Source organism: Gallinula chloropus, assembly GCF_964237585.1.
Source record: "Gallinula chloropus genome assembly, chromosome: 18".
Taxonomy (NCBI): domain Eukaryota; kingdom Metazoa; phylum Chordata; class Aves; order Gruiformes; family Rallidae; genus Gallinula; species Gallinula chloropus.
The window spans coordinates 14,284,187-14,306,082 of NC_140103.1; the positions used below are offsets into that span (position 1 = coordinate 14,284,187).

Here is a 21,896-nt window from a genome sequence, read left to right on the forward strand (position 1 = left end):
ACTATTATGTATTATCACTATTATATATTGTCACTACTGTAGTCCAACACTGTTATAAGCTATCACCTTTTTATATATCAGCATTGTGTGTCACTTTTGCACTTTGCACTATGAGTAGTTTTAGTGAGCACAGGGAGGGGGGAAATGTCGGTAGATAGGGACTGGCGGTCGGAAGATTTCGGGCTGTACGGAAAGGTAGGACCCCCCCCTCTCTTTAGGTAACCAATAGTAGGTAGCCGGTGAGGTAAGCGGACGGAAGTGACATCCGATCCCTGGGGTATAAAGCCCCGCGCCCCTCTCCAATAAACGCCATTTGCCGTCCACCACATAGGTGTCTGTGACCTGAATGGACCGTGCTGCCAGAGTGTGGTGCCGTTGCCGTTCCTGAACCAGGTCGCCATGCCTTACCACAAGGCAACAGCTAAACAGCCCTGTTATTGTTGTTTCTCTCTGTACTTTCCCAGTAAATTGGTTTGGGGGTTGAGGTTTTTTGGTTTCCTTTTCCCTCCCTTTTCCACTGCCCTAAAACTTCCCCCCCACGCCCCAACACTCTCTTAGAGAGAGACTAGCTGTGTGGTGCTCAGCTCTCGGCTGGGGTGAAACCATGACAAAAGGTTCCAGCACAACACCCAGATCTCAAGACAGGCTCAGGCATGATGGGTGGAGAACCAGCCACAAGGAGAAGAATTTTGGAATTCCAGGGGATGCCATAGCAGTCAAAGGTGATGAACAGGAATCTTGCCATGAGCACATTGGGCTGCACTGGAAGAAGTGTGGCAGACCAGGGCCCTTCTTGTCCATCTGGACTCCGCAACAGTGTGGTCACCTCTGGAGCAGTCAGTCCCAATGTGGGGCTCCCCAGTCTGGAGGAATGGAGAGGAACTGTCAGTTGGGTGAAAAGGTCTGCCAAGATAGGCTTAGGCTGAGAGACCCAGTCTTCTTTAGCCTGAGGAGGGGGAGGCTGAGGAAAGCCCTCTTTGTGCTACTGCATGTCCTCTGTGTGTGGAAAAAACATTAAAAAGCCAGTCCACCAAAAGTGCCACTTTGAAGGTCAGAATGGATGTGAAAATAAAGAAATGTCATCCTGGGGGTAGTGCTGTGGTGCTAAAAGTTACTTGGAGGAAGTTTGGATGAGCTGATTGAAAGGTCCTGATAGAAATGATGTCTTTATCCTTGTAAAAGGCTGATGGCCAGGCCACAAAGGCCTCAGAGAAGACATTTTGTCCTTCCAGCCATGTAGCATCCTTGCATCCTTCAACCCACCCTAGGTGAGGCCACCATGTGTCATACCCCTGTCCTTCTTTTGGCATCACACTCCCCACATCCCAAAGAAGAGCCCTGAGACACAGGTAGGATTAGGATCTCCCTTCTCAAGGGTGGGGATCAGTGCTTGGCATTTCTGAGTCATCAGACAGACGGAGTGAGAGGATGTAAGGAGCTGTGCAGACACCAAGGCCAGGGAAGGGAGGAGGGAAGGAGGCACCCCAGATGCCAAAGAGAAAGATGCCCCTGCAGCCTGTGGAGAAACCCATGGTGGAGCGGGTGTCCCCCCAAAGCCCATGGAAAAGGCCCAGACCCCACCTGCAGCCCCTGGAGAGGCCCCTCACTGGACCAGGGGAGACACACAGTGTGACCCACGTTGTAGCAAGAACCTGCCAGCACTGGCAGCCCGTGGAGAGAGACAGAGACACAGAGATGAGCAAGGGACAGATTTGTGCCTGAACAGGTTTGCTGGGGGGAGGCTGGTGGCCCCGTGGAGGACCGGGACTGAGAGACATTGTGATTGATGACTGCACCCATAGCAGTGATCCTTGGCAGAGCAGCTGCTGAAGAGCTAAAGCCCCATGGGAAAGGACTCATGTTGAAGAAGTTTGTGGAGGTCTGTCTCCCATGGGTGGGATCCCACGATGCAGCAGGGGAAGGGTGTGAGGAATGCCCTGCACCCCCCAACCCCAGCCAAGAAGGAAACCATCCCAGCCCACCTGTGACACAATGAGGAGTAAGAAAGGAACAAAATCATTGCAAGAGTGAAGTCTGCTAAGAAGGGAGGGGTGGGGGGAGGTGATTCAAAGTCTAGACACACTGCTTATTACCTGACTCTGGTTGCACTGGGTGTGCAGGGCAGTGTCATCAATTAGAGAGGTATTTTCCTTTATGCTGTGTTGGGTCAGTTTTGCCCATGATGCTGATTGCAGAATGATCTCTCCCCATCCTTATCTCTACTCCTGAGCCTCTCAACATATATTTTCTCTCCTGTCCAACTGAAAAGGGGAATATTAGGCCACCTTTGGAGAGTCTTTGCCATCCAGACAGGGCTAAACCACATCACAAGTGATTAAACTGATGAAAATGTGCTTGTAATATTTTATATAACAAATAAAATTTAAAAAGGAAGGAAAAATTTTAGCCATTTGCAGGCAGACATGATGCAAAGAGAGCACAGATTGTCATTATGCAGTCTGTGGGTCACAAAAGACTTGGAGATACTGCTTTATGAATGGGATGAAAATAGACAATGTTATAATACCTTAGACCAACTAGAACGAAATAAAACAACAACCACTAAAAAACCCTACAAAATACAGATGGGTCCTAATGGGAGTTCAAAGGCCAGCAATATGCAGAAGATGAACTCTTTGTTGCTGCTTAGAAACATCCAGTCATCAGTCTCCACATGGCATCCTTGAGCTCCTGGTTCCTCATGCTGTAGATAAGAGGATTCACTGCTGGTGGAACCACCGAGTAAAGAAAGGCCAAAGCCAGGTCCCAAAATAGGGAGGAGATGGAGGATGGCTTCAGGTTGACAAACACACCAGTACTGACAAACAGGGAGACCACAGCTAGGTGAGGGAGGCAGGTGGAAAAGGCTTTGTGCTGTCCCTGCTGCGAGGGGATCCTCAGCACAGCCCTGAAGATCTGCACATAGGACACCACAATGAACACAAAACAACCAAAAGCTAAACAGGCAGTAACCACAAGGAAGCCAGTTTCCCTGAGGTAGGCATCTGAGCAGGTGAGCTTAAGGATCTGGGGGATTTCACAGAAGAACTGGTCAAGAGCATTGCCATGGCACAGGGGCAGTGAAAATGTACAGACTGTGTGCATCACAGCATTGAGAAACCCACTGGCCCAGGCAGCTGCTGCCATGTGGACACAAGCTCTGCTGCCCAGGAGGGTCCCGTAGTGCAGGGGGTGGCAGATGGCAACGTAGCGGTCATAGGCCATGACAGTCAGAAGACAGAACTCTGTTGAGATAAAAAATATAAAGAAAAAGAGTTGAGCCAGACATCCTGTGTAGGAAATGGCCCTGGTGTTCTGAAAGGAATTTGCTGTGGATTTGGGAACAGTGGTGGAGATGAATCCAAGGTCAGTTACAGAGAGGTTGAGGAGGAAGAAGTACATGGGGGTGTGGAGGTGGTGGTCACAGGCTATGGTGATGATGATGAGGCCATTGCCCAGGAGAGCAGCCAGGTAGATGCCCAGGAAGAGCCAGAAGTGCAGGAGCTGCAGCTCCCGTGTGTCTGCAAAGGGCAGGAGGAGGAACTGGCTGATGGAGCTGCTGTTGGACATATGTTTTTGCTGGCATGTAAGCCAGTCCAAATAGGAAAAGGCAGTGAGAATTTAGGGAACTCTTCTCTGAGGAAAAACTGTATTTTGGAAGAGTTTTGCAGGTCCCTTTTGGCAGGTCTGTTTTGTGCTGGCTAGAGCATGCCACTGCTGGGAGAAGGGTCAGCTGTGGGCCCTGGAGAAATCAGTCCTGTCTTGCAGCAGTCACTAAATAGAAGGATGGCATGAAATCCCCTGTGGATAGGAAAGAGCTTTTCAGCACTGTCACTCCAGTTTCAACCGAGGGCAGAGCAGAGCTTTGGAGCTTTGGTTGTCTCCTGACTGTACCTGAGGAGTGTTTCTTCTGTCAGAACTCCCTGACATTGCTGCTGCAGTGGCAGTGGAACCTTCCCCTGAGTGCAGAGTGGGGAGAGCTGCTCTGTCCATCAGCTCTGGTCTCAGCTACCCTCTGCCCCAGTTATTCAGACAAAGCTGGAACGACAAGGACAGGATGAAATACAATCAGGGGTTTCTCTTCTCTAGGGAAGCCAATCCAAAGATTCATTAGTAAGCCACACAATCCTGGGGTCATAGTCTGTGCTGGGTGGCATTTCTGGAAGCAGCTCCTTCTCCCTCCCTCACAATGTCTTTGCTGCCTGGAGCTGTCCCTGCAGCTGCTTCTCTCTGCCCATTTCACCTCGTGCCCTGTGCTTACAGAACTCATCCAACCTGCCCTGTGCTCAGCTCTGCAGACCCCTCCTGGCATCAGGGCACTGCCCCAGTGCAGGGCTCAGGAAAAGCTCCATCTCAATGAGAATTGTGTTTTCATTTCACATTCTTGAGTGGAGTAATAAGTTCTCATCTACCACAGTCAGCACAGCCCACAGGAGAGGAGAAGTCTAAGTAAAGACAGAATAATCAGGCAAGCATCAGGAAAATGTTTCCATGATGTTAGTCTTCCAAATCCCTTTGGAATTTCTCAGAAATCAGCTGGAGCTGGGAGCAAAGCTGACCCATTCAGCACTTTCTTACAGCAGGAGGACCTTACGCTGCCTTTCCCTGGGTCAATCCTCAAACCCACAGGTGCTGTCTCTATCACTGTGGAAAGCCCATGAACCAGGCTGAGTGCAGACCCTGCTCACTAGGACAGCCCTGGGCACCCCTGGGTGCAAACACTGCTTCACACCTCTGCAACCCTGCCCAGGAAAAGAGAGCTGATGGGGCAGAAAGGCATCCCTGACCGGCAGCACTTCCTTGTCCTGTAGAGAACCTGTCCCCCTGACAGACCCCACACACTGCCCCATGTCCCAGCTTTAGGAGATCCCTCCAGGAACAGAACCTGCATTGCCCTGCACCCACAGACATACCAGGCAGAGTGCTGTGGAGATTTCTCCTCCAGTGAGCTCTCAGCATCCGTCAGCTCTCTCAGCCTCACAGGTCTCCCCTCGGTGCCTCCAGGCAGTGTCCCCAGCCCTGTGTGCTTGGCAGAGGAGCTGCTCCTGGCCAGAGCTGTAATGTTTCATGAGCTCCCACTGTCCCAGAAGCCCAGCCCAGCTCCCAGCAGAGGAGCAGGTGAATACATCACACACTGCATTCCCCACAGGCTCCTGCAAGGTGTCCCTGGAGCTCCAAGGAACTAACTTGGAAAAATACTGAAGTCCTCTCTGACGTTCCCTCCCTTGGCTGGGGAGAAATCCTTGTGTCCAGCAGAGTTCTTTCTGCTGATCAAACCAGAGCTGGGCAGGACAATCCCCTTTTCTTGTCTTCCCATGATACAGGAGCCCCAGGCAGGGACAGGGAGGCAACTCTTGTCCCCTGTGAAAAGAAGGGAGTCAGGCCAGTCGTTCCAGACCCCTCATCCTTGCTTTGCACACCTGGTGCTGGAAGGGAACACAGCTCTGGCCTATGGCTTCTTCAAAGGTGCTGGAGCTGGGAGTTCTCTTACCCCAGTTCCAGTGGCGACAAAACTGGCACCTGCTGCCTGGGAGCTTCTGGTCCCAGCTCCCATGGAAATTACTCGAGCTGGAGGCAAGTTGCCAGATCCCCTTCTCTATGAGAGTGGACTTCTGACTGAGAATGTATGTCACACTCATTTGCCTGTACCCAAAACTGAAGACCACCAATGACTCTTTGTGAGCCGATGGAAGAGGTTTCAGCTCCCATACATACCGAGCATTTGAATTTTCCTTGTGTATAAATCTCTCCTGACTTCTGTCTTTTACTTCTGCAACACTTTCCCATAGCCAGAGGCAGCAAATGTCCAACAGCAGCTCCATCAGCCAGGTCCTCCTCCTGGTCTTTGCAGACACACAGGAGCTGCAGCTCTTGCACTTCTGCCTCTTCCTGTGCATCTACCTGGCTGCTCCTGTGGGCAAGAGTGTCATGATCATTACTATAGCCTATGAGCAGTGACCCCACACCCCCATGTACTTATTCTTCCTCTTCAACCTCTTTTTGAATGTGTGCTGGGTTGTCCCAGGTGCTGACTAAAGCTGCTCTATCACTCCCCCTCCTCAGCTGAATAGGGGAGAGAAGATGTAACAGAGGGTCAGGTTAAATACAGGGAGAGATCATGCAGCGGTCACTCTCCTGAGTTACTCTCAAGAAACCCATCTAATTTATTACCCAGTCCAAAGAGAGTAGAGCAATGAGGAAAAAGGAAAAGAACCAAACTTTAAAACACAGCCCCACATCCCTCCCTGTTTTTGTCAGGGTCCACTTCACTCCCCACTTCTTTCTCCGACTGGGCAGCATGGGGGTCGGGAATTGGAAGGGGCATTGTGGTCAGTTCATCACAGATTGTCTTGGCCGCTCCTTCCTCCTCAGGGGACGACTCCTCACAGTCTCCCCTTGCTCCAGCATTGTGTCCCACCCACAGCAGACAGTCCTCCATGAACCCCTCCAACGTGAGTCTTTCCCACATGGCTTCAGATCATCACCAACTGCTCCAGGGTTGGTCACTTTAGTGGGCTGCCCTCCTTCAGCAACAGACTGCCCCAGCGTGTCCTGCATGTGTTGCATGATGGCACTCAGGATGATTTGTTCCATCACCTTCCCCAGCACCGAGGTCAGGTTGACAGGCCTGTAGTTCCCCGTGACATTCTTCTGGCCATTCTTGTAGATGGGTGTCACATGTACCAGCTTCCAGTCAGGTGGAACCACCCTGGTCATCCTTGATAGCTGGTAAATAAGGGAAGGATTCTCGGCAAGCACTTCTGGCAGCTCCCTCAGTACCCTCAGGTGTATCCCATCTGGAACCTTTGACTTGTGCAGATCTAAGCAGCTGAGCAGGTCACTTAGGAATTACCCTGAGATTATGGGAGCTTCGGTCTCCTTCCCATCCCCATCTTTCCAATCAGGGATCTATCTGTGTATCAGGAGACAACTGGTTTTACTGCTGAAGACTGAGTCAAAGAAGGCATTAAGTACATCAGCCTTTTTTCTACATCCTCCACCACAATGGTTCCCCCCATTCAATACAGGTGGGAGATGGTCCCTGGCCCTCCTTCTGTTATTAATGTTGTTGTGGTTTAGCCCTGGCTGGAGGCCAGACACCCACCAAAGTCAGTCTATTACTCCCCTTCTTAGTTGGAGAGGGGAGAAAATACCTATTAAGATGCTCAGGAGTCAAAATAAGGACAGGAAGAGATCACTCTGTCATCGACGTGGGCAAAACAGACTCAACACAAAGTGAAGAAGAGAGAAACTACTCTACTTTATTACACTACACTACAGCTACAAAGAACAGTGAAGAAAAAAAACGGATTTGGGAGCGTGACCAGATCTTAAAACAAACGTAACCAGATCTTAAAACACTTTCCCCCACCTTTCCCTTCTTAGCAGACTTTAGTCAGGATTTTGCTCCCTTCTTCCCCCCTGTTCGCAGTACAGGGGTGGCAGGGACTGGGGAAAATGAGGTTCTCGGTAGCTCCTTCCCCCCACCCCTCCATTCTAAGCAGACTTCCCTTTAGCCATGATCTTGCTCCCTTCTTCCCCCTGCTCGCAGTACAGGGGGGCAGGCACTGGGGAAAATGGGCTTCTCGGTTACTTCTTCATGAGCTGTTTTCCTTTTCCAGATCTTAAAACACCTCTAACCTCCCTCCCTGCTCCCTTCTTAGCAGACTTCACTCTAGCCATGATTTCCCTCCCTTCTTCTCCCCCGATGGCAGCACAGGGGGGCAGGGACTAGGAGATGGGGCTTTGGTCAGTCCCTTGCAAGTTGGTTTCCCTTTCGGCTCGGGGGTGGGGGGGGTGGGGGCATTCATTCCACACCCTCCCCCTGCTGCACCGCGGGGTCTCACCCACAGGAGATTGTCCTCCATGAACTTCTCCAACATAAATCCTTTCCCCAGGGCTTTATCTGTTCACCAGCTGCCCAGTCGTGGGTCACTCCTATGGGTGCAGTCATAAATCACAATGTCTCTCAGTCCCAGTCCTCTGTGGGGTCACCAGCCTCCCCCAGCAAACCTGTTCCGGTGCAAATCTCTCTCTCACTCATCTCTGTGTCTCTGTTTCTCCTCTTGGCTGCAAGTGCTGGCAGGGGCTTGTTCCAATTTAGGGTCACAGCATCTCCTCTATGTCTCCACCTGCTCCACCCAGCATGGAGCCCCTCCACGGGCTGCAGGTGGGGGTCTGGGCCTTTTCCATGGGTTTCTCCACAGGCTGCAGGGGAATCTTTCTCTCTGGAACCTGGGCCGCCTCCTCCCCCTCCCTGTTCCGGACTTGGTGTCTGCACAGCTCGTTACATCTTCTCGCTCCTTCTCCGGTGGCAAAATGCAGCTGCTGCCGGGTTGTTTTCTCCTCTATTTGATTCTCAGAGGCACTGTGACCATCTCTCAGGCCACGACTTTGGCCTTGAATTGCTCGTTGTTTATAGTTTAGGCTGGCAGGAAACTGTAACTGCTGCTTCCAAAACCCATCTCAGCAGCAAAACTTCACTGTGGAGCCCGCAGGCAGCCCCACCGATACCGGGGCCTGAGGCTTTCCTGTTCCGAGGAACCAACCCTCCTAACGCCCCTGCCCTCAGGATCTTTCCTGTCTGGGTAGGAGTGACCATCCATTGGCAATGTGCCAATCGCCCAGCCATAGCTCCCAAACCAAAGGAGCCGGGGCTCAAAGACACACCCGGCCTGAAACCTCCCCACGGAGCCTGCAGGCAGCCCCTCTGACTACAGGGCTCTCCTGCTCTGGGAAACCCTCTCCTAACACCTCTGCCCTTGGGATTTTTCCCCTCTGGGACAGAGCTGCCATCCATTGGCAACGTGCCAAATGGCCAGCCATAGTTCCCAAACCAAAGAAGCCAGGGATGAAAGACACACCTGGCCTGAAACCTCCTCGTACAGCCTGCAAGCAGCCCCTCTGACCCTGGGGATCAGATCATTCCCTCTTACCAGAACCCCCTTCTGTTCCCTCTGCCCTCGGGATTTTTCTCTTCTCAGCCAGAGCGGCCGTCCATTGGCAATGTGCACAGTGCCTGATGTAGCTCCTAAAGCAAAAGACCCGGGGATGAAAGACATACCCGGCCCGAAACATCCCTGCAGAACTTGGAGGCGGCCCCTCTGACCCTGGGGATCAGGGATCTCCTGTTCCAGGGATCCCCCTCCTAATGCCTCTGCCCTCGAGAATTTTCTCTTCTGTGCCAGTTTGTGCGTCCATTGGCAACATGCCAAATGCATAGAGGTATTTCCCAAACCAAAGAAGCCAAGGTTTAAAGACATACCCAGCTCAAAACCTCCCTGCAGAGCCTGGAGGTGGCTCCTCTGACCTCGGGTCTCAGTGCTTTCCTGTTCTGGGGAAACCCCTCCTAATGCCTCTGCCCTTGGGCCAGTCTGGCTGTCCCTTGGCAACGTGCCAAACGTCCAACCGTACCTCCCAAACCAAAGGAGCTGGGACTGGAAGACCTACCCTGCCAGAAACCTCCCCGCGGAGCCCGCAGGTGGCCCTCTTTCCTTGGGGGGCTCAGGGCTTTCCTGTTCTGGGGAACCCCCTCCTAATGCCCCTGCCCTTGGTATTTTTCTCTTCTGGGAAGGTGCCCTGCTGGACTTGTTTGTAAACAGAGAAGGGCTAGTGGGGGATGTGAAGGTTGGAGGACGCCTGGGGCACAGTGATCATGAGCTGATAGAATTCTTAGTACTGGGAGAAGTACGAAAGGGAGACACCAGAACAAGCACCTTGGACTTCCTTAGGGCTGACTTTGGGCTGTTCAGAAAGCTGCTTGATAAGATTCCATGGGAGGCAGCCCTGGAGGGCAGAGGAGCCCAGGAGGGTTGGTTGCTCCTCAAAAAGGTGGCACAAGAACAGGCTGTCCCAGCCTGTCCGAAGAGGAGTCAGCGAGGAAGGAAGCCAGCTTGGCTGAGTAGGGAGATCCAGGAAGATCTTCGGGAAAAGAGGAAAAAATATGAGCTTTGGAAGAAGGGGCAGGTGTCTGTGGCCGACTATAGGAATGTAGAGAGATCTTGTAGGGAAAAAGTAAGAAGGGCTAAAGCTGAACTGCAACTCAGACTGGCCAGTTCTGTAAAAGACAATAAAAAGTCCTTCTCTAGGTATTTTAACAGTAAAAGGAGGGTCAAGGAGAATCTCCAGCACTTATTGGATGCAGAGGGAACATTAGTGACAAAGGATAAGGACAAGGCTGAGGTCCTTCATTCCTTCTTTACCTCAGTCTTTAATAGTAAGGATGGATATTCCCTGAGTGCTCATCCTCAGGAACTGACTGACAGGGAGGAGAAGAATAACAAAGTTCCCATGGTTCAGGAGGAAATGATGAGTGACCTACTTGGCCAGTTAGATACACACAAGTCAATGGGGCCAGATGGGATTCGCCCGAGGGTGCTGAGAGAGCTGGCAGATGTGCTTGCCAAACCCCTTTCCATCATCTCCCAGCAATCCTGGCAGACTGGGGAAGTTCCACTCGACTGGAGGCTGGCAGATGTGACACCCACAGACAAGAAGGGGCGGAAGGAGGATCCAGGGAACTACAGGCCTGTCAGCCTGACCTCAGTCCCGGATAAGATCATGGAGAGGGTCATCTTGGGAGCTATCATGCAGCACGTGTGATGGCCAGGGGATCAGGCCCAGTCAACGTGGGTTTAGGAAAGGCAGATCATACTTGAAGAAGCTGATCTCTTTCTATGACAAGGTGATCGGCTTAATGGACGAGGGGAAGGCTGTGGATGTGTCTACCTGGACTTCAGGAAAGCCTTTGACACAGTTTCTCGCAGCATTCTGACTGAGAAACTGGCTGCCACTGGCCTGGACAGGTGAACCCTCAGCTGGGTTAAAAGCTGGCTGGGCAGGCAGAGCCAAAGGGTGGTGGTGAATGGAACCGAATCCAGCTGGAGGCCGGTCACGAGTGGCACCCCCAGGGCTCAGTCCTGGTTCCAGTTCTGTTCAACATCTTTATCAATGACCTGGATGAAGGGATTGGATGCTCCCTCAGTGAGTTTGCAGATGACACTAAGCTGGGAGGAAGTGTTGATCTGCCTGAGGGTAGGGAGGCTCTTCAGAGGGATCTGAACAGACCAGGGGCTTGTGAGGCCAGTGGATTATGAGGCCAGTCAATTGTGAGGCAATGGGATTTTTTAATACATGGTTTGTGAGGCCAGGTGATTGCGTCATAGAGAGATTGTGAGGCCAGGGCAGAGTGACATAGATGGAGTTTGAGGACAGGGGATTGTGTCTTAGATGGTTTGTAGAGGCCAGAGGATTTTCAGACCAGGGAATTGTGAGATCAAGGTATTGTGAAGCCAGGGTATTGTGAGGCCAGATGATTTTGTCATAAATAGATTGTTAGACCAGGGGATTGTGTGATAGAGGGATTGTGAGGCCAGGGGATTATGTCATAGAGAGATTTTGAAGCCATGGGATTGTGTCATAGAGGGATTATCTGTGTGATAGATGAGCCTTTGTTCAGTAAACCACATGTACCTTGAAACAAGTTGTAATGTTCTGATTTTGTAGGAATGATTGTGTAACGAATATTGTTAGTTGCTAACGAGACATGGAATTGAGTTATAGGTAACTTAGAAGTGGAAACCATAGAAATTAAGTAGCCAATGTATGAGCTTGCTGTTAAAGATGAGCAAATATGGGAGAGGGGCCAACTAAGGGACAAGTGAACGTTTGCTGATTCCTCCGATAATAGTTGAAATAGTACGAGGTTTGGATGAATGATCATAAACGGAATGCTTTAGAAGCTTTTCTGCTTGCAGGAGGAGGGAATGATTCTTTTTATGCTTGTACGAGTTAAAACAAAGGTAAAATAGTTTGAAGTTAATATTAAGCTTATTTTGTATTATGCTTATGAAATGGAATGAGCGATCAGAGGAAGAGAAAGAAGACGAGGCGGATTTGGAAAACATCCTATAAAATAGTTTGTGACCACACTAGTGTGAAAGGAAACCATGTGCGAAATACATCTTACACCAGGGTCATCGATAAGGAAGAATGAAGAGGTCTGTTTAATGATTGTACAAGAAGACGAAGAAAAACAATATATGAACTTTGCTTCGCTAATCACAAAAATGAATAAGAAACTTTGCTTGGCTAATCACAAGAATTAATAGATAACTGGAAAATAGATTGCTTTGTTTATTAAAGAGTATAAATACTTGTATCCTACCCCTCTACGGCGCGGAGTGGTGAGACTTAGGTCTCCTCCCGCCCAGCGCTGTTTCTTTCTCTCTGAATAAACTGCTGCTAATCACACTCCCTGCGTGAGTGTCTCGTTTGTCGATAACAATTTTGGTGCCGTGACTCGGATCCGGTAATTGATCACCAGATACTTCTACGGGAGGCGCCCCACTCTATTTTGAGTGGCCCGAGGGAGGTTTTTTGGTGATCAGTCCCAGATTTTCCGAACGGCAGAGAGAAAGAAAGAAAAATCTGATTTCCGTGCACGAAGAATACCGAACGAAGAAGCTCACCAGACGTTGTGGGCTTTCGGACTTCCAGTACAGTGGCCCTACGGTTCCGGTTTTTACCGAAGGTACTGGTAAGTCATTGCGTTTCCGTTCGGAGGTATTTTTAAAAATGGGCCAGGGGAACAGTAAAACTAAACTAACCCCCGATTCCAAGGTTCCCCCGGAAAGTCCGTTAGGACTGATGATACGTCATTGGGGAGAATCTTCTACGAGAAAAGGAAAATCTAAGGAGAAAATGATGCATTATTGTGTAAATCTATGGGGAGAAAAAGAAATTGGCAAAAATATTTTTTGGCCCCGATTTGGTTCCTTTGAGGATTGGGTATGTCAAGCTCTAAATTTGAGTGTAAATGTAAAGGAACCCTTTAGTTTAGAATGCAGCCCTTTGGATAATTTCTGAAACAAGGGCAAATTTATACACTTTAAGTGAAAGAGAACCCCTTACGAGAAGTGGCAATGGGGGGATGAGAAAATGTTTAAAGAAGACTAGGGGTGTCAAGAACTTTATTTGCTGGGGATAAGGAGTAAGACAGAGCCCCTGGTAAAACTGAAAGTATGTCCCCAGCAGTAAGAAATTGAGTTCCTCGTGGACTCAGGGACGGAAAGATCCACCATCCAAAGTTTACCCACGGGGATGTAAAATTTCCTTGGAGACAGTACAGGTAATTGGCGCAAAAGGGGAACCCTTTGCGGTACCCGTGGTCAAGGAAATATTATTTGAAAGCAACTCCAAAATTGGCTTAGAATCATTGTTGCTGGTGCCTGAAGCCGACTATAATTTACTGAGATGAGACTTAATGGGTAAACTAGGAATTTCTTTGGAAATAAATAAATAAATAAATAAAACCAATTAGGAGTTAAATTATGCTCCCTTAAAGTTGAAGACGAAAAGCAAATGAACCCTGAGGTATGGTATACCCCAGAGACCACGGGAAGATTAAATATTAAACCTTTTGTGATTGTGATTAAGGACCCTGAGGTCCCGGTACAAATTAAACAATGCCCACTACCTGAGGAGGGTAGGAAGGGATTGAAACCAGAAATTAAAAAACTAACGACTTTTACGGGAATATGAGCCGGGCCAAGGAGTAACCCTCGTCCAGTATGTGGACGACTTGTTGTTGGTCGGAGAAGATGAGGAAACAATTAGATGGGAGAGTATTAAACTTTTAAACTTTTTAGGTTTACAGGGTTTAAAGGTGTTTAAACAAAAATTACAGTCTGTAGAAGAAGTAGCTAAGTACCTAGGACACAGACTCAGTAAAGGAACTAAGAAATTGGATCGTGAAAGGGTTAATGGAATACTCTCTATGCCTCTGCCCAGAAATAAACGACAAGTGTAACAATTATTGGGACTTTTTGGGCATTGTAGACAATGGGTTGAGAATTTTAGTGGAAAAGCAAAATTTTTATATGCTAAATTAGCTCATGATGGGTTGCTAAAGTGGACTCCAGAGGACGGAGAAAAATTGGAAACACTTAAGAGGGAATTGACAAATGTCCCCATGCTCAGTTTACCCGACTTGCGGAGACCCTTTTTCTTATTTGTTAATACAGAGGGAGGTGTTGCATACGGGGTATTGGCTCAGGAGTGGGCAGGAAGCAAAAACCTATAGCCTATCAAACTATTAGACCCGACTAGCAGGGGATGGCCCATTTGTCTGCAAATAATAGTAGCCACGGCACTATTGGTGGAGGAAGCTCTCAAAATTACCTTTGGAGGAGAGTTGAAAGTAATCTCCCACATAACATCAGGGGAGTATTACAACAAAAAAAGCGGACAAATGGATATTAATTGCTTCTCCAACATTGTGTCTAGAAACTACCTCTCTGCAGAATCCGGCCCAATTTTTATATCTTGAACCATATTCACAGACTCAAAATATGCTTTTGGAATAGCTTATACATTTAGAAGATTTGGGAATAGAGAGGGTTAACAAATTTACAAGGAAAAGACTAATCCATCAAGAGCTTACAAGCCATAAGGGGCCTTAAGAAAATTGCAGTGGTACGCTTGAGGGGACACCAGAAAGGGTTAACCCCGCAAATAAGAGCAAATAGTTTAGCTGACCAAGAAGCTAAAAGAGCTGCTTTACTAATTCTGGAGACTAGGGACACAGATATATCGGATAAGAGGCAGAAAGAACTAAATCCACAGGTACCGAAATTCATACCACAGGAGTAAGAAAAACTAATAAAGATGGGAATATAAAAGAATAGTTCAGGAACCTGAGAATTACCTGACAGCCGAGAGGTTTTTCCTAAAACAATGGCCCTCAAAATTTTACAAAGAATACACAGTGGTACACACTGGGGCACTTAAGCCTTAATTGACCAATTTGTAATTAAGTATATGTGCATTGGTTTATATGATCTGGCTAAGCAAATTTTAAGGGGATGTATAACGTGTCAAAGGGTCAATAGACAATATCTAAGAAAAATAAAGCAGCTGAATCCTGTAGTTTCACAAAATATTTTAACTAGTATTTTTAACAGTACTGCTGCCTACAACAATAGTTTTCCTCCTCCCAAGCACTGTGCCCCTCCCCTGTGCTGGCATCTTGCTGGTGCCAGTGTATCTGCGGGGTGGACTTGGCCAGGGAGATCACAGAGTTACAGCTGCGTGGTGGTGTGCTGACTTAGTATGCAGCTCAGCTGCTTCCCCTGGCTGGTTCACCAAGCAAGCATGGAAGCTGCTTGCACTGGCTGGAGGGAAACACAAGATACACATGGAAAAAGCAGGAGGAAGAATCCTGGCCCATAGACCCTTTTCTAATACACAAATTGATTTTGGGATTGTTGAAACTGTAGATTTGGAATTGAGTGGCAACACCACACACCATGGCACCCACAAAGTTCTGGCAGAGTTGAAAGAATGAATGGAGAAATTAAAAAACAATTAACAAGATTAAAATTGGAAACAGGGATGACCTGGATTAGGTGTTTACCATTGGCTCTATTAAATATCTAAACACAGCCGAGAACTGATGTGGGTGTTTCTCCCTTTGAAATGTTATATGGGATGTCGTATGACATGAGTAACCTGGGGAATCATCCGCGATTCCCTAGTAGAGGCTTACAAGACACAACTAATGGCAGGAAGAAAGGAGTTAATAAGAAAAGGAATATTGGCACAACGCCTCCCCCTTGGATATGGTGATACGCAAGATACAACCGGGTGACAAAGTCCTGATAAAGACTTGGAAAGAAACTTCTTTAACACCTCAAAAGGGAGGGACCTTTTCTTGTCTTACTTACAACAGATACAGCCATTAGGACTGCTGAGTGTGGATGGACACACGCCAGTCAAGTGAAGGGACCTATTTCGGATTCAACATTGCAAGAGCCATCCTGGAAGGTCACCAATTCCCCTGGAAGTCTCAGAATGACCCTAAAGAGATCTTAAACACCGATGTTCTTATACAGATAAGTGATGAAGGAAAAACTTATAACTATAAGTGTGTAAAAACTTTACAGTTAAGTGTGGAGTCAAACGTTGTAATTGTTATCCTTTTATGTGTTTTATTTGTAAAATCTGCCAAGGACGGTGGTGGTCTCATTGTTAGGAAGGAACCCCTCCTAGGGGAATTTATGGGAATAATTACACACAAAAATTGAAATTGACACAAGAAATATTTGAGTATAAAACAGCTTAAGGGGAAATTGAAAAATGGTCACCACAGTGGTGGAATATATATAGGTTACCAGAATATTAATGTTTCCACCCAAACGAGCCTGTTCCTCTTTCAATAACTATTGTCCAGGTGTGTTGCCGGAGAGACCTAAGTGGAGTATGGTGCAGCTCCCCAGAGTAAAACGAATAACTGGGAGAAATTCAAACAAAGGTGCGCTAAGAGAAAAATCTCGGCGCCTCCTGAAGAATACCCCTGCTGCCGGGAAGATGGAACACCCCGTGACTCGAAGCAACCGAGCCGACGGGCGAGGCAGAGGTGTAAAAACTGTGGAGGACGGAACCCCGAGATTAGAGGAACGCGCAAGCCTCAGAGGAGCTGCCCTAGTGCAAATCCCGGTTTAACACTGCCTCAGGAACACACGCACCTAGGAAAAGAAAAAGGGGGGCTAGAGGGCAATAAATGGGATCAAGAAAAACCTTGTAGGAAATCAGAATACCACCACCCATCCTGGCTGATTATTTTAATTATTGTATGTATCTGGGAGCAATTAATTAGACCATGCCAAGGACCCTTGTTAGGTGGGAGGATTCAAAGGTCCTTAAAGTTAATGTTAATGGAAAAATCCCTAAGATCACGATATGAGGTGGTGTTACAGAACAGGAGAGGTTTAGATCTCCTATTTTTAAAAAAACAAGGGGGACTTTGTGTAGTCTTAGGAAAAGAATGCTGTATTTATGCAGATCATACCGACATTGTTAGAGATACTGTGGCTAAACTTAGGGAAGGGTTGGAAAAGAGATGACGAGAAAGAGAATCTCAACAAGGCTCGTATGAATCATGGTTTAACTCTTTCCCCAGTTGACTAAACTCTTATACTAAGCCACCGAAAGTTATAATGGTTTACTGAACAAAATGGTGATAAAAAGAAAAAGGGGGGATTGTGATAGATGAGCCTTTGTTCAGTAAACCACATGTACCTTGAAACAAGTTGTAATGTTCTGATTTTGTAAGAATGATTGTGTAACGAATATTGTTAGTTGCTAACGAGACATGGAATTGAGTTATAGGTAACTTAGAAGTGGAAACCATAGAAATTAAGTAGCCAATGTATGAGCTTGCTGTTAAAGATGAGCAAATATGGGAGAGGGGCCAACTAAGGGACAAGTGAACGTTTGCTGATTCCTCCGATAATAGTTGAAATAGTACGAGGTTTGGATGAATGATCATAAACGGAATGCTTTAGAAGCTTTTCTGCTTGCAGGAGGAGGGAATGATTCTTTTTATGCTTGTACGAGTTAAAACAAAGGTAAAATAGTTTGAAGTTAATATTAAGCTTATTTTGTATTATGCTTATGAAATGGAATGAGCGATCAGAGGAAGAGAAAGAAGACGAGGCGGATTTGGAAAACATCCTATAAAATAGTTTGTGACCACACTAGTGTGAAAGGAAACCATGTGCGAAATACATCTTACACCAGGGTCATCGATAAGGAAGAATGAAGAGGTCTGTTTAATGATTGTACAAGAAGACGAAGAAAAACAATATATGAACTTTGCTTCGCTAATCACAAAAATGAATAAGAAACTTTGCTTGGCTAATCACAAGAATTAATAGATAACTGGAAAATAGATTGCTTTGTTTATTAAAGAGTATAAATACTTGTATCCTACCCCTCTACGGCGCGGAGTGGTGAGACTTAGGTCTCCTCCCGCCCAGCGCTGTTTCTTTCTCTCTGAATAAACTGCTGCTAATCACACTCCCTGCGTGAGTGTCTCGTTTGTCGATAACAATCTGTCCAGGGAATTGTTTCATAGAAGGACTGTGAGGCCAGGGGATTGTGTCATAGAGGGAATGTGAGGCCAGGGGATTGTTTCATAGATGGATTGTGATGCCAGGGGGATTGTGTTATAGATGGATTGTGAGGTCAGGGGATAGTTTCATAGAGGGATTGTGTGGCGAGGGGTTTGTGTCACAGATGGATTGTGTGGGCAGGGGATTGTGTCATAGAGGGATTATGAGGCCAGAGGATTTTGTCATAGAGGGATGTTGCGAGTTCCCCTGTCCAAAATCCAGATTTTGGGAAATAATTTATATCCAGGGGCTTTGGAAGTTCAGAGCGTCACTAGGAACAGACTGCACTCCAGTATGGTTAAAAGCAATCACTTCACTTTATTCAAGCTGGTAGCTGCTTATATACATCTGAGGGTTACATAACAAGGGGCCAGCATAGAGGGGGAAAAGGTCATCTGCTCCATACCAGGTCTCTCTCACCACAATGGAATTTCAAAGTACCATGAGATCTCATTACAGGTTCTCATTCCCAGGATTTTCAGCCCCTTGTTAGTGAATTCTTAAGGCTGTTTTGCAAGCCAAGTAGCTGTGGCCTTGATCGGCCAGCCAGGCTCCCACGATTCCCTCTTTTTCTTCTTGCACAAGCAAAACAGCCGAATTAAGGGATTTGTTAATTAGTTGTTTAAGTATTTGAATCAAACAAGGTCACCATTAAGGCGTGAGGGAAAACCTCCCCAAGCACGGTCCCCACATATTAAGAATACACCTGCAGGAAGGGTTACTGGAATAGAGACAGAACAGAGACATTAGGAGAAACATAATTACCCCATTTAAAGTAGCATTAACATTCTGGCCTTTTTGGTTTGTACAACAGGAGTAACTAAAGACTACACAGGCATCCATCACTACTGAACCTAATAATGCCAACTCCTGAGGAAGGTGTGTAAAAGCACCATCCCAATTATCGACACAAGAACAAGGGGGACCTGGGGGTGTTGGGTGACTGCAGGCTGAATATGAGCCACCAGTGTGCCCAGGCGGCCAGGAAAGCCAATGGCATCCTGGCTTGTATCAAGAACAGTGTGTCCAGTAGGTTTGGGGAGGCGATTGTGCCCCTGTACTCAGCGTTGATGAGGCTGCACCTCGAGTGCTGGGTCCAGTTCTGGGCTCCTCACCATCAGAAGGACATTGAGGTCCTTGAGCAAGTGCAGAGAAGGGCAACCAGGCTGGGCAAGGGGCTGGAGGGCAAATCCTATGAGGAGCAGCTAAGAGAGCAGGAGCTTTTTAGCCTGGAGAAGAGGAGGCTGAGGGGAGACCTTAACACTACCTACAACTACCTGAAGGGAGGTTGTAGCGAGGTGGGCGATGGTCTCTTCAGCCAGGTGACAGAAGATAGGACAAGGGGCAATGGCATGAAGCTGTGCCAGGGCAGGGTTAGATTGGATAGTAGAAAAAAAAAATTTACTGAAAGAGTTGTCAGGGCTGGAACAGGCTGCCCAGGGAGGAGGTTGAGTCACCATCCCTGGATGTGTTCAAAAAAAGGGTAGATGAGGTACTTAGAGATCTGGTTTAGCTGGGAATGGGAATGGTTGGACTTGATGATCTTAAAGGTCTTTTCCAACCCTGTGATTCTGTGATTCTTTCAAGGAGTTTTCTGTCCTTCTTGAACTGAGGGGCCCAGAACTGGACCAAACATTCCAGGTGAAGTCTTACCAGGGCAGAGAAGAGGGGGAGAAAGACCTCTCTTGACCTAGTAACAGCACCCCTTCCAATACACCCCAGGATGCCATTGTCCCTCTTACCCAGGAGGGCACATTGCTGGCTCATGGTCATCCTACTGTCTGCCAGAACCCAAGGTACCCTGTCACTCTCCAACAGGCCATTCCCCAACTGTCACAGAAGGGATAGATAGGAGGGATGCACTTCACTCTTAAGAGAGAGGCAAAAATGTGTTTATTGATATAAACCAAAAGGGATCATGGAAGAAAGTTCAGCAGCATGCTGCAATGGATGCTGGTCCAGAGGTCTCCTGAGGAGATCTGGACAGGCAGGAAAAGCAGTCTCTTCAGATCCAACCCTGCATGGAGAACTTTGCTCTTCCCGAAGCCCAGCAGTTCCCTCACTGGCATCCTGGGACTCCCAACACTTTTCCTGGCATCATCTGTGCTCACAGGCACAGACAGATTTCTCTGACAACAAACAGCAGTTACACATGACACAGTTTAATACCCATGAAATCTCTCTCCTCAGCTGCCTGTTACAGCCAAGCAGCGTGTGAAGGGGGTCAGCTTTCAGAGGAGATTCTCTCCCAGAATAGTTTCAATGAGATACATAGAAAGGTCAATTATTAACACACTGACCTCTTGACAGAGCAGTACACTAGAATTCTTAAAGATGGGACATTTTCCAACTCTCTGTAGCTCAAAGCAGACAACAAACATTTTATCAGCTTCTGAATCACCAGAGAGCAAGTAGAGGTGGAAACCTGTGAGCAAACTGAAGTGCACATGTCCGCCTAGTCTGCTGAAAACATGTCCTTAAGCATGGCTGTGTCATCAGGAGAGGTGGAAACACCGGAATGACAAGGCAGATGAAAGGAAACGACCAGCAGTTATGCAGGTACAGGGGAAGGTCATTATCTCTTCTGCTGCCATAGGTAGATTTCTGGAAGTTCCTAAGTAGTCAAGTGATTCAGCTGATGAAAATGTGCTGCTAAATTGTTTTTGTAAGGGAGGAATATTTTGACCCCTTGGAGGCAGACATGATGCAACAAGAGCACAGCTCATCATTACTCAGCGTCTAGGTAACAGAAGACTGGGAGATAGAGCAGTGGGAATGGGATGAAGGTGAACCACGATTTTGAGACTTATGGAAAACAGAATCCAAAAAAAGCCCCACAACTAAAAATCTACTAAGTACAGACTGTTCCCAATGTGAGTTCCATGGCCAGTGATATAAAGAAGAAGATGAGCAGTTTATTGCTGCTTAGAAACATCCAGTCATCAGTTTCCACATGGCATCCTTGAGCTCCTGGTTCCTCATGCTGTAGATGAGGGGGTTCACTGCTGGTGGAAACACCGAGTAAAGAAATGACACTACCAGGTCGAGAAATAGGGAGGAGATGGAGGGGGTCTTCAGGTAGGAAAAACCGGCAGTGCTGAGAAACAGGGAGACCACGGCCAGGTGAGGGAGGCAGGTGGAAAAGGCTTTGTGCTGTCCCTGATTCAAGGGGATCCTCAGCACAACCCTGAAGATCTGCACATAGGACACCACAATGAACATAAAACACCCAAAAGCTAAACAGGCACCGACCATGATGACTCCAATTTCCCTGAGGTAGGCATCTGAGCAGGAGAGCTTGAGGATCTGGGGGATTTCACAGAAGAACTGGTCAACAGCATTGCCATGGCAGAGGGAGAGGGAAAATGTATTGGCAGTGTGCAGCACAGAATAGAGAAACCCACTGGCCCAGGCAGCTGCTGCCATGTGGACACAAGCTCTGCTGCCCAGGAGGGTCCCGTAGTGCAGGGGGTGGCAGATGGCAACGTAGCGGTCATAGGCCATGACAGTGAGAAGACAGAGCTCTGTGGAGATCGAAAATACAAAGAAAAAGAGTTGAGCCACACATCCTGTGTAGGAAATGGCCCTGGTGTCCCACAAGGAATTGTCCATGGATTTGGGAACAGTGGTGGAGATGCAGCCAAGGTCAGTGAGAGAGAGGTTGAGGAGGAAGAAGTACATGGGGGTGTGGAGGTGGTGGTCACAGGCTATGGTGATGATGATGAGCCCATTGCCCAGGAGAGCAGCCAGGTAGATGCCCAGGAAGAGGCAGAAGTGCAAGAGCTGCAGCTCCCATGTGTCTGCAAAGGGCAGGAGGAGGAACTGGCTGATGGAGCTGCTGTTGGACATCTGCTGCCATCAAGTGTGGAGACCTGTCCAAGGAGGAGAAGGCACAGTGAGAATTCAGGAACTCTTCTTTGAGGAAAATCTTTTCCAATTTTT

The 21,896-nt window shown here is 47.8% G+C and overlaps 1 protein-coding gene across 1 annotated transcript; it reads right to left on the reverse strand.

The window, feature by feature from the left end:
- Positions 1-2,646: 2,646 nt before the first annotated feature.
- On the reverse strand, positions 2,647-21,635 carry LOC311198484 (olfactory receptor 14A16-like; the record flags this gene model as incomplete). Its single annotated transcript, XM_084272441.1, has 2 exons — positions 2,647-3,137; positions 21,359-21,635. The coding sequence occupies 2 exons, from the start codon at positions 21,633-21,635 to the stop codon at positions 2,647-2,649; spliced, it is 768 nt and encodes a 255-aa protein (XP_084128567.1).
- Between the last annotated feature and the right edge of the window lie 261 nt (positions 21,636-21,896).